Below are 16,698 nucleotides of genomic sequence, written 5' to 3'. Positions count from 1 at the left end.
TTTCAGGTTTTTCCCACCAGTACACGATAGTTCTTTTATCTAAAAATTGAGCAAAATTATTAAAAATGTAGGTATATTACTAGTATAAATATATATTTTTATTTACCAGATTGTTTTTAAATTCTTGATCGTTTAAAGTTTTTTCATCGAGGGTATTCAAGTCATCCTCATTATCTATTGGTAAGTGATAATCTGCCATAAAATTATTAAACTCTACATTTTTAGTATGCAGTTGCTGAGGTCTTTCCTGCTGTAGTTCCTTTTCAATAGTTTGTAATTTTTCTAACATCTCATTTTGGTTTGTTACAACATGTTTTAACTCAACTTTTAAATACATTATATTGCGCAATATTTGTTTTTTAAATTCAACATCTAAATATAATAAAAAAAAAAAAAATATTGAAAACTATGTTTTAAGTTTATTGAGGTTTTTGTTACCATTTGTAATATAATCTTCATTTGGTGAATTCAATGATTTAATTTTGTTTGTTGATGATTTTACAAGACTTTCATTTGAAACCGTATTGTTTGAAATATTAACTATAACAGATGCAAATTACTTTTTAGTGTATTTAGTTGAATACTAATAAACTCAAATTTTTAAATTTTAAAACAAATAAGTATCTAAAATAAAAAGATATTTAAGACTAAAATACCTTTTTTCCTTTTTGGAGATGACCACTGAATTTTTAAAGGAGATGGAGAGGATCTACTTTTTCCAAACAAATTTCGTTGCACTTTATCAGACGTATTAATTATTACTTGTGGGTCTTTATTCAAGTTAGAATGAGATATATCCACTGTCAGAGCTAAAAGCAAAAAGCATATTACTCCACATATTACTTTATCTATGAAAATTTTCATTATTTTCAAATGTTTTAATAATTTATCTAAAATAGTTAGCAGATATTTTTTATAACAATAGAAACTTATAATACCTTGACTTTGTTTTGGAGAAGAAGACCATTGTTTTTTTAATGGTGAAGGGGACCATCCACTACCTTTCTCAAACAAATTTCCTTGCAATTCATTATAAGTTTCAGAAATTAATGTTTTATTACCTTTTAAAATTAAAAGCATAACATACAAATTTAATTAATCAAACTAATATTTTATTTATATTAATGTAAGTAGGTATTCATAATACCTTTTTTTTTTATTGGTGGGGTTGATGATTCATGATATTTAAACTGCTCAGATGAGTTATTCATGATTTCAGATTGGCTATTCATCAAATACAACTGATTTTCGGACATACACTGATCAACTGGATCCATATTATCTATAAATTCAAATAATTATTATAAGAACTTAATATTTCAAATAAGATATAATTTTATTAGTATTTATGTTTTTATGTAATTTATTATTACATACCATAACACACTTTTCTTTGTATTTCTTGTGACTGTAGAGTTAATGATTTTGGTACCTTGGATTCTGATATATTTCAATTTAATAATAAATATGAATTAGTTAAATTGTTAGCATAATAAGAAATTACTATTTTATAAATATTAAATACTGACCTTTAATATTTTTATTTTTTTTTTCATTGTCTGGAATGATAAACATGTCATTACTATCAGAATCTAAATCAAAAAATAAAAAATATAATTAGGTTAAAATAATTTATTAGTTTTTCTACAACATATCAATATCAAAGTATAAAATTAATATTGTAGAATTTTCTAAATATTTTTGTTGTACATTACGAAATTTATTTAAAGAAACATACATACCAGAATATATAGGGCATTCTGTAGAATTGGGTATCTTTCTCTTAAGCTTTTTTTTCTTGCTATAATCATTATCTGATAAATCAGAAGTAAATTGTGCTTTTCTAGCTTTAAATTGTGCTTCTGCTAGAGTTTCTATGGGAATTAATTAAATGTGAAATATGGTTAAAAATATATAATATTACTTTTAGATTACAAATGAAAACAATTAATCAAATAATAAATACATTTTTTGTTGTATTTATAAACATATATTATTTACCTATTTGTTGTATTGAATCATTATTTAATGCTATCTATTAGTTAGATAGATCATAGATAACATAGATATTTTTTAAAGAGAAAATTACAAAATCAAACTTACTTATGTTAGAACACAGTTCCCTTATTTTATAGAAGTTAAATTCATTTTTGTTAGGTGTACAATTTTGTTCAATAATTTTACGAGCATTAATGTGTTTTGATGGCCAAGCACAAGTACCGTTTTTTATCCAGCTCTTAGGGACACATTCTACGGTGTTATCATCATTAAAGTAAACAACAGAATATAATGTTGAGTCCATGTTAATTCTATTAAAATAAAATTAATAAATAATAATGAATACATAGTTTTTTCTTAGAATATCATTTATTATATTGTAATATATATATATTTGGTAGCAACATACATAATTATAGCAGTTAAGTAATATTTATCTAAACAGATTACTTTTTTTAATTTTAAGTTAAACATAATATTATAAAGATACAGTTTGATCTTTGAACATATTATTAGGTATAATTTTTGTACAAATAATTATTTATATGAGGAGTGTAATACAGGAAAAGCAATTTTATTAAGTACCATGTACTTTTTTAAATTAATCCTATCGATGTCACATATACTATAACCACTAGATAAATTTGAAACAATAGCAATACCTAACTTCAAACTATTAATTGGCTTAGTGTAGAAAGGTTCTATATTTTTAAAAATGTGGCCCAAAAATACATTTTTACTACTTTCAGGATGATAACAAATATTTACTACTTTCATAATAATAAGTTTTTTGTAATCATCATAAAATCCAATAAAGCAATCTGATGATGATTTTATTTTAATCATATAATTTTTTTTACAAACAATTGTATACTGTGGAGATGTACAGTCATTACTCAAAGGACCATCAAAGTGTAAATGTTTAAAGACATCTTGAGTACATTGAATATCATTTATGACAAGTTTACCAAACAAAATAAATTCTTCATACCGTTTTATTACTTGTTGCAGAGGTTTAGCATTACTTCTTACCATTTTTTTTAATGTTTGCATAAAATTCTCATATGGGAAACAAGAACAATTATCAAGCGGTCCAAATTTAGAATAATCATCACAAAGATGAAGAAGTGCATGGATGTTATGTGATAAAAATTCTTCTCCATAAATCTCACCAAACTTTTGTACATAATAGCTCAAAAGTTTATCAATAAAATGTAAAAAATGTTCATATGCAGGACTTAATAGAACAGTTATAGAAACATGTAAACAAATGAAATGTTCATAACATTCTTTACTTATTAAAGACTGGAGAACTACTGGACCAGTATACAAAATAAATGTCCTGAATTCTGTGGCCTTCCACCGCAAAACTTCATTAAGACCTCTTGGGATACGGACAAAATCACAAGTGATAGATATTTTAAGATTTAATAGTCTGGTTGTTATTAACTTCACATTTTTACTTGGTATACGAACCGGCAATGGAGAGTTTTTAATAGAACCTAACCATAACAAAATATTTTTTTTCACAACCCCAAGACAAACCAAATGCATATAGTCAAATGGAAAACTATTCACCATGTCTATATCTGGAATTTGAGATAAAACAGAAATACTATCAGATATTTGGTAGTCTTCATCTGAGCGATTGATAAATTCAGTGTGGGTGCGTTTATTAAAAGATATATCGGGAAAACAAACTCTTCTTTCTAGGAACACTCCAACAGTTTTACATCTAGAACAAGATGAAAAACCAGAGTGCCCTTTGGTTTTCAAAATAAAACTTTTAGCTGGGGCGTCACAGCTAATTGCTTCCAATTTTATTTGTTTTCTACCCGACGGTAGATCAATTCCACTAGAACTTAATTCTTTTATCTCATTAACCAAATCTGATAAATAAATATTACTATCAGATGGCTTCTCTGTGCCCCAATAAAGACCTACTAAAAATAAACAAGGTCGGGTATAATTTAAATTCCTTATACAACATAGAATTGGCCAAAATTGACTATTTGTTGACTTAGTTAAAGGCGGCAAACCATCTATTCCCAAATGTAATATAATAGTATCATCAGAAAAAACATTTGTACCAATAGTTGCTTTTAAGCCATTAGCTAAACCAAAATAATGAAATATACCAGGACTCATGGTTTGAATTTGTAAGGGGTTGTTACTCATGCTTGTTTTTAATAATGTACGGGCATCACATGGAAAGTAATGAAAACAGTCATGATTATTCTTTAATACTTTTAACAAATTAGATAATGCTAGATTTGATATTTTATGCTCAATAGCCCAGTATTTAATATTTGTTAATAACTTTTCACTATAACATTCATTACCATTATCTGAATCAGAAGAAAATGTAGGTACTAAAATAATGTCATTTTGACGGTCATCTATCACTTTGTCCACAGTTAAATTTTGATCAAGTCCTTCACTGTCACTATGATTACTTTCCGTACTAAAATTAGTGGAATAACTTTTACCACCTACACAATTATTTAATATTTTATGGTCAGATTTATGTTCATATGAGGTGCTAGGCTGGTTGGTAACATTAAAGTGTTCATCATTAATTTCGCTACTTTCAATTGCTAAACCTAGTTCTTCACATTCTTCTAAACATTTCCTACGTTTGGTAGACTTGCTTAACGACATTTTTGAACTAATGAAATTTAATGAAATGTGAAAAACAAAACCTTGGTAATAACTAAGCCAACTATAGTTAGGTACAGTGATGATTAGGTACACTTAAAACAATTAAAATATTAATGTTACTAAAAGATAACAATTTACCAACTTAATAATTAATAATTTAAATTTAAATAAGATAGGTATAAACTAAAATAGATTAATACTTAGCAGTGTACAAAATATAGGTACAATAAAAAAGAAGTTAACTTTAACGAACCTAATTAAATTTACAAAAAAAATCAAAATAATAAGATGAACAGCAACAGCAAAAGCAGTTAACACAACATTACTGTAGGCATGTGAAGCTCATATTCTGTGATTAAAACTATGATACCAAAAATATATAAATAAATTGAATTAGATTTAAATTTTATAACAAATTTATAAAATTACAATTACCTAAAATAAAAAACAAAAATACACAAATTAAATATTATCAACAAATTAGTCTACCTGGTAAGTACCATTTAAATAATGTCATGTCAATTAGGTGTAAGACTTCTGCAATTTATAAAGAATTTTTATGTATGTTGTTAATATTTAAGATTTAATGCATTGCAGAAACTATGTTGAGTTGAACATAAGTTACACATTCAGTCAATTTTTCAGGATTCTTTAAAATTAATATCTTATGAGAATAGATGTTATAATATAAAGAAATTAATTTCAATGGGTACCTAGGTATTAATATACTTATGGGATACCACAATATGAGACCAAATCATCAAACATTCAATTTGTCCATCACCAATAAAATAAATAATACCTATAAGTAGGTAATAGTCCATATTATTACCAAAAATATTACGGAAAAAATAACACGTACAAAATATCATTGTTTTTAAATAATTGCAACTTTTACTAGGTAGAATGGTAGATACCTAAGTATAATAATTCAAGACCTATATTATATTAACTTTATACGTCAACGATGAACATGGCACACTTCATTATCGAAAAATGGATTTAAAAATGTTGAAGGAAAATACCTAAATTTCATTTTACATCGAAGAAAAATATGTCAATATACTCAATAGGTGCCTATTACCTACTTATAACCTATGTTTCGTAATTTATTAATTATTTAATTTTTCTTATAAATAATTAGTTAATAAAATGTATGTGTACTTACCGGATTGTCCGTATTGACGAAGTTTGTCAAGGTTAGGTTGAAACGCTTTCAGGTGAATGACGAATAGCTTGAACACTAGGTATGCATATACAGCGGACTAAACGGAGTACAGACGCGGAAATGGCATAAAAATGGGTGAATGACGAATAACCAAGATGAGTAGACATAAAACAACCGAATCCACGGAGTACTAGAGATGTGTCGTTCATGAACGACCTAGTTCAATTGAACTATTCACTAAAGTGAACGATATGAACTAGTTCACGGTTTAGATGAACGACTCGTTCATCGTTCATTTCGTTCATATCGTTCACATCATGAACTTATACACTAACTGTGGACGATGAACGAGTAGTGAGAACGGAAAACCTTCGGATTATTAAGGTACGTTTTCCTAGGAGCGCGTTTTTTGCGTCGTGTATAACGTATTACGCTTAGCGCAGTGCCGCAGTACGTCATCCACTTATTCTTTTGAAATTAATCACACTGTTTTCCTACAGAGCGCAACACGTTGCGTGTCAGCGCAATAAGCTCGGCGCGATTCGCCGACTGACGAGAGAGGCAGTCTATTGCGTTGCGCGCAGCGTTTTATAGAAATTGTGGTTTTCTATTTTGCTATTTTATATTATATTAAAGTTTTTTCAAAATAATAAAATGCATAAAAGTAGTTGTGTTGGGCCGAGCGTTCGTTTTTCGGGTGACGATGACGATCAGTTGATTGCATTTGTTAGTAATCATACAATATTATATGATTTGAAGCATCCGGATTTCAAAAACACATTAAAAAAAGATCTCATATGGGAGGAAGCTGGAAAAATTTTGAACAGGACAGGTAAAAAAATATGTTTATATGTAGATTTTTTAGAATTATAATTGCATATTTATTCATAAACACAACTTCATTTTTTCCTCATTTCGTTTTTACTTTTCAATTTACACAATTTAATTTTATCAATTCATATATTTAGTCTGTTGTCGCAATGAAACCTGTTCCATATAATCCATATAAATAAAGATATTTTGTACTATGGCGATAATATTATATTCTATAATTAAATAACCTAAATAGTTTTAAATTATACAATAATATTTTGCTGACCGTCGTCATATTTTACATGTGTGCAATGATTGTCACTTGTATCTATATATAATATATTTTCCAAGAAACGACTGTGGTCTGCGATAATGCAATAACAACAATATTTATATGATAAAATAAACATTAAGTATATTATTACGTCTTGTTTTGTATTTATTATTAAAGTATTTATATAATATGAAAAGAATTACCTAATATTATTATTAATATTAATTTTTACACTATTTGTAACATTCAAAAACTAAGGTACTATACTAGTATATATACACCACATATATACCACTTATATTACTACTATTACACTTATATTTATATTTATATTTAAAAGTATGAATTTTATTGTAGTTAAGTATTCAATCTTCATGGTTAGTAAAATCCTGGGTACTGAAGTAATCAGTAAATCTACTTCTCACTTGAAATCCGTCAGACTTGGTAAAACCACCTGTACCTGCTAAAGGAATCATATTTTGTGTAGGGAAATCTTCTACGTCTTGGTATTTAACCAGTTGGGAGGGATTTCTATGTATATAATCATCTCTGAGCATATTATGCAAGCAACAGCACACTACAATGACCGAGTCTACAGTTTCAGGTTTCAGATTTATGGGAGTGAAAAAAATTCTAAAAATCGCACACATAATTCCAAAAGCATTTTCAGATACTCTTCTGGCTTTGCTCAGTCGGTAATTGAACTTCCTTTTATGCGGATCTTCTAACATCTGTGCTTTAGAGTATGGCTTCATTATATGCTCACTTAACCGGAACGCTTCATCACCAACTATTACGTGAGGTAGCAAGATGTTAGAATGCGGGAGGAATTTCGAGGGCGGAAATATAGTTTCGTTTTTTACCAACAACCCCATTTTCGACTTATTAAAAATGCCTGCATCGCCCTCCTTTCCATACGAACCAACATCAATAACTACAAACTTGCAATTAGCATCAATCATTGCAAGAAGTACAATAGAAAAAAATCCTTTGAAGTTGAAATACAAACTTCCCGACTTAGAAGGTGCCACTATTCTCACATGTTTGCCGTCAATGGCTGCAACACAATTAGGGAAATCCCAACGTTTCTTAAATTCTTCAGCCTTTTGGTTCCAGTTTATCTGGTCTGGTGAAGGTAGAAAAATAGGTACAAGTTGTTTTTGTATCGCAGCCAAAACCTTGGGTACAAATGTGCTTATAGCAGAAGGAGAGATGCGGTAACCAAATGCCAGCGATCTAAATGATTCTCCTGTGGCTAGAAATCTGAAACGAATAGTTATATGTATATGAATTAGTCAGCACCATTTTACAGAATGAACATTTGCTATTTTTTGAATTTTGTTATATAGGTACGTTATTTTGCGGATTCATTTTCGGTTTTTGCGGATTACTAGTTTTTTTCACAAAATAATGTATATAACAAATATAATGAGTATTATGTACATTGTACATTAGAGTGGTCCTTATAATGGCCAATATGAAAAAAAAAATTATATAAAAAAAGAATAGAAAACTAGGTGTATATGTATCTTTGTGTTTGATTGTTATAGGAACTGAGTGCACAAAGCGATTTATATGCATATATATATACCTTAATGATTTTTTTATATGGAGAGTAAGCTGATTTAATAAATAATTTTCAAGATTTTTTAAATAAAATGAATTATCATTTTTCATAGATCACTTACCTAAGAGTAAGAGCCAATTTTTCCGCAGCAGTTATAGGTGTTTTTACTCTGTTGTATGAGGCAGTTGTCAAATCCCCTTCTACAAGGTTCAAAATGTAGGCAAACATCTCACGAGTTACTCGGAAATAACTTTTAAATCGTTGCTCTTCATCGACAAGGTGGTTATTTATCAACATTTTGAAAATTCCCTCGTTTTCTCGTTTTTTATAAATCTCACTGACTTTCTTTCTTAAATTCCAATGTTCATGGAGCATATATTCTTCATCTTCGTCATCGATTGTTAAATGTCGAAGAATAAGCAGTGCAATTAGTTTTTTCTTCCTTTTAAGACGATTCACTGCAATTGCAAAATTATTAATTAATAATTATAATAATATAATAATAATTAATAATAATACTGTACTAGTAATATTGTATTTACTTAATAAATTATTACAAATACACTACACACTGATCACACTTCCAGTAGTCAACTGAATTGTTCAACGCGCCACCACTATATTTTATAGAAAAACACTTTTACGCCGCGTAATACGTTTTACGCTCACGCCGACGAGATACAGCTATCACGTCGACGTGATCGGTTTCTGCGGCGCAAAAAACGCGCTCCTAGGAAAACGTACCTTTAGTGTTCACTTTTTTTTGTGTTTCATCTGTTTAAACTGTATTATGTAATTATGTACCACCGTGTTATCACACTAGACACACTATGTGTTTATGTACATGTACAAAGTGTTTATGTGTTATCGAAAAATTGAAAAATATTCATGTCATGATAGTCGATGATACTTAAATTAATTTGCTCGTTTGCAAGTAATTAATTTTAGTTATACTTAATTATATAACTGATAACTATTTTCTACTAGGTACATTAGTGAAAGACATACATTATACACTTATTTTAATGTCAAAACAAAATTATAAGGTAATAATAAAAACTTTGAATAACAAATATCAAAATAATGTAAAACAAAATAAAATAACTGTTACTGTATAAAATAATAAAATAACGATCAACTATTAAAAATTAAAATTATATGATATGTCAATGGTATTTTGCTATCTAGCTGGTACTTAATACATTAATATATTTATTCTTATTTGAATGTCAACATAATGCATAATATCTATTATATAAAAACAAAATTAAAAGGTAATAATAAAAACTTTGAATAACAAATATCAAAATAATGTACAACAAAATAAAATAAAACAATATGTACCATTGTACCAAACAGTTCAAAATAATAGAATAATTATAACTTTTAAAAACTAACACTTTAATAATAATCATTTATTTTTATAAGTTTTGATTCAAAAATAAAACCTGTGATGACTTTGAGGCCAGTAACCGTTATCTTTTTTCTGTAATTACCATACCTGCTTTACTGAATAGCCTCTCACATGGCACAGAAGTAGCTGGGACACATAATCGTTTTTTCACCATTATAAATAGACGTGGATACAATTATTTGTGTTTGGCCCACCATTGTAATGGATCTTCATGCCTATTTATGAGAGGTTCATTTCAGTATCTGTCCAATTCAATAATTCCAGCCGCTGTTGGATTTAGTGTACTAGTTGTCTTTTTATATTCTTCATCAAAATGTTTCCATAATAATGATGATTTTGGTGTTGCACTTTCATTAGCTGGTGCAATTTCATTATCTGCACCAGACAAATAAACTTGACAGAATTTTCTTTTTAAGTGTTCAATCGCTAAATCCAATTTTCTTGTATGATAACCACTAAAAGCAATTTTCTTAAATCGTGGATCAAGCAGAGCTGCTTGAGTAACAATTTAACTATCTTCATATCCTAAAAATCTTGAATTCAATTCATCTAATAATGTTGAGACCAATTGTTTCACATCATTTGGTAAAGCTATATTATTTTTAAAACTATGCATTGCGTCTGTCATTGCTCGAATAAAAATGAGTGTTTTGGACATGCTTACATATTGGTCACTGCTTATTTCTCTGGTGACTTCCGAAAAAATTTGTAAAATTTCTGTTGAATGTTCAATAATTTCCCATTCTGTTACAGTCAAATTTTCTACAGTACATTGGAGAATAGCTAATGTAGATACTACAGCATCTTTGATTTCTAATATTCGTTTGAACATATCATGAGTGCTATTCCATCTGGTAATTACGTCTTGTTTCAATTTTAACGGTGACAAGCCCAATTGTTTTTGTATATCCTGGAGTTTGGATTGGGCGTGCGAACTTCTTTTAAAATGTTCTACAATTGATTTAACTTTTTTTTGAACGTTAATAATTTTTTTTAATCCTTTTTGAACTACCAAATTGACGTTATGTGCAAAGCAAGATATATGTCGAAAATTACTGTCCTTTATGGCCCCTACAATGTTAGGTGCATTATCACTGACAACTGCTACTATTTTGTGCTGAATACCCCATGTACAAACTATATTTTTTAAAAATACTGAAAGATTTTCAATTGTATGTCTCTCATTGAAATTCTCACAGCCAAGACATACTGATTGAAGTAAAGAATTTTCATTAATAAAGTGACCAGTAACTCCTAGGTAGCTTTCATTTTTTATTGATGTCCAACCGTCGGTTGTCAAACATACTGCAAAACTATTCATCATGTAACCTTGTACTTTTTCGTATGTTTGTTGATATAAAAGGGGTATCATGCTGTTAGATACTGTTTTCCTTGAAGGCAAGTTGTAGCTACCATTTAACATTTTTAAAAATTTTTAAACTCTTGGTCCTCCACTATATTAAATGGATAATATCTAAAAAAAATATTGCTAATTTTATTAATTTTTAACAAAATAATATTAATATATAAAATATGATAAATATTATAAAATATATAATATATCTATATCTATATATATATATATTGTATAGAGAAGGGGATTATTTTTACATAATTCTCATTTCTCGTTAATTGTTACTAATTAATTATGTATGAAATATTTTATATTTTAGACTAAAAATCAATCACAATTATTCATATAAAAAATGTACAGAATATGCAAAAAGAAACTCTATAATATTAGGAATTTATAGAAATTAACTAATAGGTAATTAGAAACAAACTCTTATTTAATTACTGAAATGATGAAGATAGAGAGATATTATTTAAATAAAATATATTACGACCTTGGTGTATATTGTATCTGTATTCTGTATATTCTATATTAATGTTATTGTTATTATTATTATTATCATTGAATATTTACCCTTTTACAATCATTTTAGTCAATTGTTGATCAATTCTCTTTTGATGATTAACATCTAATGGTCTTGTTTTATTAAAATATGATGATATTGCAGACTGTCTTGGACGAGAAAAAGATTCTGTCGTGGATGGACCTGGAATAATTTCAGTTCCTGATGAATTTGAAGTTGTTCCTGATCCTGACGGTTCAGGCATAAATAATTCATCAGTCATTTCTAAAAAAAAAAATTCTGTGCTAAAAAAAGATACATTTTAAAGTACGAATGAACCAACCTTCGACAGGACGTCTTTCACTTGAATTAAACGGAATAGTACAATGTTTCAACTTCAAGTGTCGCTTTAAATTGTTTAACGAACCTCCCGAAGTACTAAGGATAACACTACAATAACCGCATTTGGCCTTCTGGTGTGCAGACTCGGTGAAATGATTCCAAATTTCACTTGTTTTAGACCGATGAGGTGCCATATATACACGTTTAACAAAATAAAAATATAACAATTTGGCTCAGAACGACGGTATATGTTTACAAGTCAGAAACAATTTACTAACTATTGTAAAAATCTTTTAACTTAAAACCTATAATTAAATAAAAATGTTTTGATCCCCTCCCCAATTAATATAAGAAAACAATTAACAAGCAGATTCCTCCACAAAATATAAACATATTATTAGGCTCGGGCCACACGATATGTTATTGCCACATGCGGTAATATGCGTCTTCACCGCGTGCGTTGGGTTTTTGTACGGGCCGTTTAGTTTTAAATAGACCAAGCCACACGACCGCGACGCGGTGTTGACTCATGCGGTGTATTTTCGATTTGTCAATTTTTTAATTTTAATTTTTAAAAATGTTCGATTTTGAAAAACTAATTATCGAAGTTGAGTCAAGACCATGTCTGTGGAACAAATTTCCCAACTGTTTTTTAACACGTCGGGAAAAACTAACAAAAAAATGGAAAAATTTAAGTGGCACAATTATGGGGATTGAGGAGGTGGTATTCCATTGAAATATGTGTAAAAGTTTAAAAAAAAATAATGTACAGTGTTTTCAGTAAGTATCTTTAAGTTGTAAGTGCATACGATAACAAAATAATTCAAATATTGTGTCGTTATTAATTATTTTGTGAATTGATGAAAAAATATCACAATATCGTCGTTATAATTATTAATTGAACTAGTTCGTTTATGAACGAGCTAGTACCTTCTTAATCGTTCATGAACGATTCGTTGATACGGAGTAATAATTATTGAACTAGTTCGTTCATGAACGATTCTTTGATACGGCGACGTATTCATACGAACGAATCGTCAAATATATGAACGATGAACTAGTTCAGTGAACTAGTTCAATTTAGAGAACGATGAACGACTGAACTAGTTCACCTTAATGAACGATAAGTCCCATCTCTACGGAGTACAGACTACAGACAAATAGACAATTGACAACACTACAACAGTGAACAGACGGCGTAATGCTCTAATGCGTATACTTGGCATAAAAATAGTAGATTGTTATCGAATATCGTTATTGTCGGGTTTTTTCCATAGTCTTGTAATATATATATATTTTTCGGCTATCGCTATCGTACATTCGTAATTCGTATATTATACAGCTATTCCATATTCGTAATCCTGCGGGCAGCAGTGCATGGTCGTCGTCGATCGCCGGTTATCGGGATTCGGGAAATACCGATTTGAGCGATTTCATATTATTATATTTAAATAATAATTAGATATTAGATATTGTCGAAGATTGTAGATATTCCGATAGACGGCATTATTGCGGCAATGACCAATATAATAATATTATTATATATCAATATCACTAATCATTATATGACACTATATAATATATTATATTAGTAAGTCATAAACTCATAACTAAGAAATATGATATAATATAATATTAATATTAACTATTAAGTATATTATATTGGAATTGGAACATACAACAAAATATGTATACATAAACGCGAGGAACACACGCATATAAGAACTGGTTATATTGTAGAATATAATGTTTATGATATCACACTGCACATTGATGTGGGTTTTCTTATAATTTTTATCATATAATAATATAGTTGTATTATATAAATTAGAAATTAGAAACAATATACTATTGATCTATTTATACTTATTTATTAATTTTGCAAACGAGTACAAGATAAAATTTAAAATGCTTGGCCCAATTATAGTACAGTCAATATTATTAGGTACTTATTAGTTATTACTTTATTAGTATACAGTTGTATACTAGTAAACTATTAGTATTATTAACACAGAATAGATTAATAATATAAAAATCATAATTGTTGATTAAACTGAAGATAATAATTAACTTGGTTAATTTAAATATACCACTACCTTCTTCCTTTTCTGATATTAAAATAAACCTAACTATGTGCAAAAGTATAAATTTATAATATTAATATTTATTGAATATATATAATAGTATAATACTAATATTTAATGAATATGGTTTTTAAATATTAATTAAACACTATTATCTAACATTGATATTTATTTATATTTAATCATTGTTAAATATTTACTAATAGTTGAATTTTGAATATTGTTTACATAATATTTTATAAATATATTCTAAATATTGCACTATAAATAATAGTTTTAAAATATTTAATTATTGATGTAAGAATATTGAAAATTAAATATTAACTATTTAATCAAAATTAAATATTTATCAACCTGTATCATTGAAAATTGTTACTTGGGTGTTGTACTTATTACACTTCCTATTGATGAGCTGATTTTTATATGCTTATTAAATCACATGTCATTGATATGCAGTTAAATATCATCATAATAATAACACATACAACACATACGTTGAAAATTTAAGCTGTTAATATTTGAGATTGTCATTATACACTCATTACAACGGACTTCCTTTGATACTGTAGGTAGTTCAACCACTCCTTGAGATTGCGACACCAGGTGGTCAACTGGAAGCAGAAGTGGCAATCCCTGGTAACAACGGGATGGAGATAGAAGTCGAAGTCCAAGTGGAAGATGTAATGATGCACCTAGCTGAAGAAGAAATGCTACCAGAGGAAGTGGTACAAGATGACATTGAGTATGTGGATTTACTTCCTGCTGACGTAGAGGCAGAATTTGAATTCAGGGATGCACTTGACGTTTTACTACCAGACGTTAATGAAGAAGTTAGTAAATACATCTTATTAAAATCAAAATAAACAATTAAAACATTATATTCTTAATAACTGTGCATTTTAATTGCAGTTCGTACCGATTCCTCCTGTTGTACCGAGAGCACGTGCGCCCATGAGAGACCGTCCGGCTGGTATTCAACACGAACTTCCAGATCGGCATGACATAGGACCATTGAATGTTGTCTGCCCACACTGTGGTGCCCGCCATTTCTCCTGCGAGCGTACTTCAACGGGTCATTTTTCTACGTGTTGCAATAATGGTCAAATGGCTGTTACAGGAGACCGTGTTTTGGGTCCACCACCAGAGTTATTAATTCGTTTGTTGGTTGATGATTCGCAGGTAGCAAAACACTTTCGGAAAGAAATACGCCGGTACAACAACACTCTGGCATTTGCGGCTTTCTTACTGCTCTGAGCCCAAGACGTTTGCCTGGACAGGGACCAAGAGTATTCTCCGTTCACGGGCAAGTGTATCGTAGGATTAGTAATGATGTTGTCAGAAATGAACTAATGCAACCAAGGTATTGTGAGTTGTACTTTATTGAATCCGGGACTGCAAATCACATTCGCATGGCACAACAGCCACGTGAACGACCACTATTGGAGAATTTGCTTGCAGACTTAGACAGACTGTTGCGGCGAATCAATCCATTTGCAGTGGCTTTCGAGTAATATATATTACTTTAAATTATTAACATATACATAATCTAGCAAAATGCGTGCATCACACTCATTAACAAACTATAGTTATAAAATCAAATCAAAATATTACTTCAAGTAGTAGTGTATTGAACACACATTACATTAGTATAGGTAATGCACTTTTACGTATTTCTATATGATACAACGAATAACTTTGGTTAACATTGCATTGAATACATATTTGTGTGGACAGTAGTGCAAAATTTTTGTTTAAAAATTGGACAAATGCATATGGACATTGCTTAGATATATGTAGATATATCATGTGGTTTTACCAGGGCTTGAAATCGAAACAAAAATTTTCGATTTTAATTTCAATTTTGCTTATCGATATTAATATTTTTCGATTTCGATTTAAAAATAATATATTGATTTTGTGATTTTATGATTTTTATATTGATGCAGAATATCGATTTAATTATATTATGATTTCGATTTTAAATATAATTTTCTTTTATTTCAAATTAAGTTTAATTTTAAAATTTAAATAACATTATTTCGATATCACTGATATTAGTGAATTATTTTCAATTTTTGAACTATGATTGTATATTATTTTTTATTACTTTAACATTTCAAACAAGTTAAAGTAATTATCCCATTCTCAGAAAACAAAATATTAGACATTAGTCATTAATTATTAGTAGTTATTACTATACACACTATTGTGCATGATATACAATATGTATAGTCAAAGTTATTACCCAATTTAACATTGAGTGTGCATATGAAAAATATTAATTATAAATAGACCTGATATGTCTGTATGCTTGTATACTTTTGATTTTTTTTTTAAATTTATTTAAAATTGATTTGATTATATTGTAATGATTTCGATTTTGATATAAAATATCGATTTTAACTTTTTTCAATTTTAATAGAAATTTTGAAAATCATTTACAAGCATTCACGATTTCGATATTAATTTTGATTTTTTAAAAAAATTTTAACGATTTTTATCGATATTTAAAATCGATTTT

The 16,698-nt window shown here is 28.5% G+C and overlaps 2 protein-coding genes across 2 annotated transcripts; both read right to left on the bottom strand.

Annotated features, from left to right (window-relative positions):
* Positions 1-7,279: 7,279 nt before the first annotated feature.
* LOC111042030 (protein ANTAGONIST OF LIKE HETEROCHROMATIN PROTEIN 1-like) lies at positions 7,280-10,049 on the bottom strand. Its single transcript, XM_022326521.1, has 3 exons — positions 9,983-10,049; positions 8,603-8,939; positions 7,280-8,177 (listed from the first exon to the last, which is right to left on the bottom strand). The coding sequence occupies exons 1-3, from the start codon at positions 10,047-10,049 to the stop codon at positions 7,280-7,282; spliced, it is 1,302 nt and encodes a 433-aa protein (XP_022182213.1).
* An 81-nt stretch (positions 10,050-10,130) lies between these two features.
* Positions 10,131-12,287, bottom strand: LOC111042029. The gene is made up of 5 exons (XM_022326520.1): positions 12,095-12,287; positions 11,823-12,036; positions 10,952-11,304; positions 10,409-10,846; positions 10,131-10,321 (listed from the first exon to the last, which is right to left on the bottom strand). Exons 1-5 carry the CDS (start codon positions 12,285-12,287, stop codon positions 10,131-10,133), a joined length of 1,389 nt encoding a protein of 462 aa, XP_022182212.1.
* Positions 12,288-16,698: the final 4,411 nt, after the last annotated feature.

Source organism: Myzus persicae, unplaced genomic scaffold (assembly GCF_001856785.1).
Source record: "Myzus persicae strain clone G006 unplaced genomic scaffold, MPER_G0061.0, whole genome shotgun sequence".
Classification (NCBI taxonomy): domain Eukaryota; kingdom Metazoa; phylum Arthropoda; class Insecta; order Hemiptera; family Aphididae; genus Myzus; species Myzus persicae.
This window is presented reverse-complemented; position numbering and strand designations above follow the sequence as displayed.

What these genes read in the sequence shown, in the direction of transcription:
- LOC111042030 (XM_022326521.1), bottom strand. Translation starts at nt 10,049, where the DNA reads ATGGTGAAAAAACGATTATGTGTCCCAGCTACTTCTGTGCCATGTGAG. An exon ending in GAGGCTATTCAGTAAAGCAG is followed by an intron (nt 8,940 to 9,982) that starts GTATGGTAATTA and finishes TTGCAATTGCAG; the next exon opens with TGAATCGTCTTAAAAGGAAG. An exon ending in AAATTGGCTCTTACTCTTAG is followed by an intron (nt 8,178 to 8,602) that starts GTAAGTGATCTA and finishes TATTCGTTTCAG; the next exon opens with ATTTCTAGCCACAGGAGAAT.
- LOC111042029 (XM_022326520.1), bottom strand. Translation starts at nt 12,287, where the DNA reads ATGGCACCTCATCGGTCTAAAACAAGTGAAATTTGGAATCATTTCACC. An exon ending in TGTAGGGGCCATAAAGGACA is followed by an intron (nt 10,847 to 10,951) that starts GTAATTTTCGAC and finishes AATCAATTGTAG; the next exon opens with AACATTTTAAAAGAAGTTCG. An exon ending in ATTTTTAGGATATGAAGATA is followed by an intron (nt 10,322 to 10,408) that starts GTTAAATTGTTA and finishes AATTGGATTTAG; the next exon opens with CGATTGAACACTTAAAAAGA.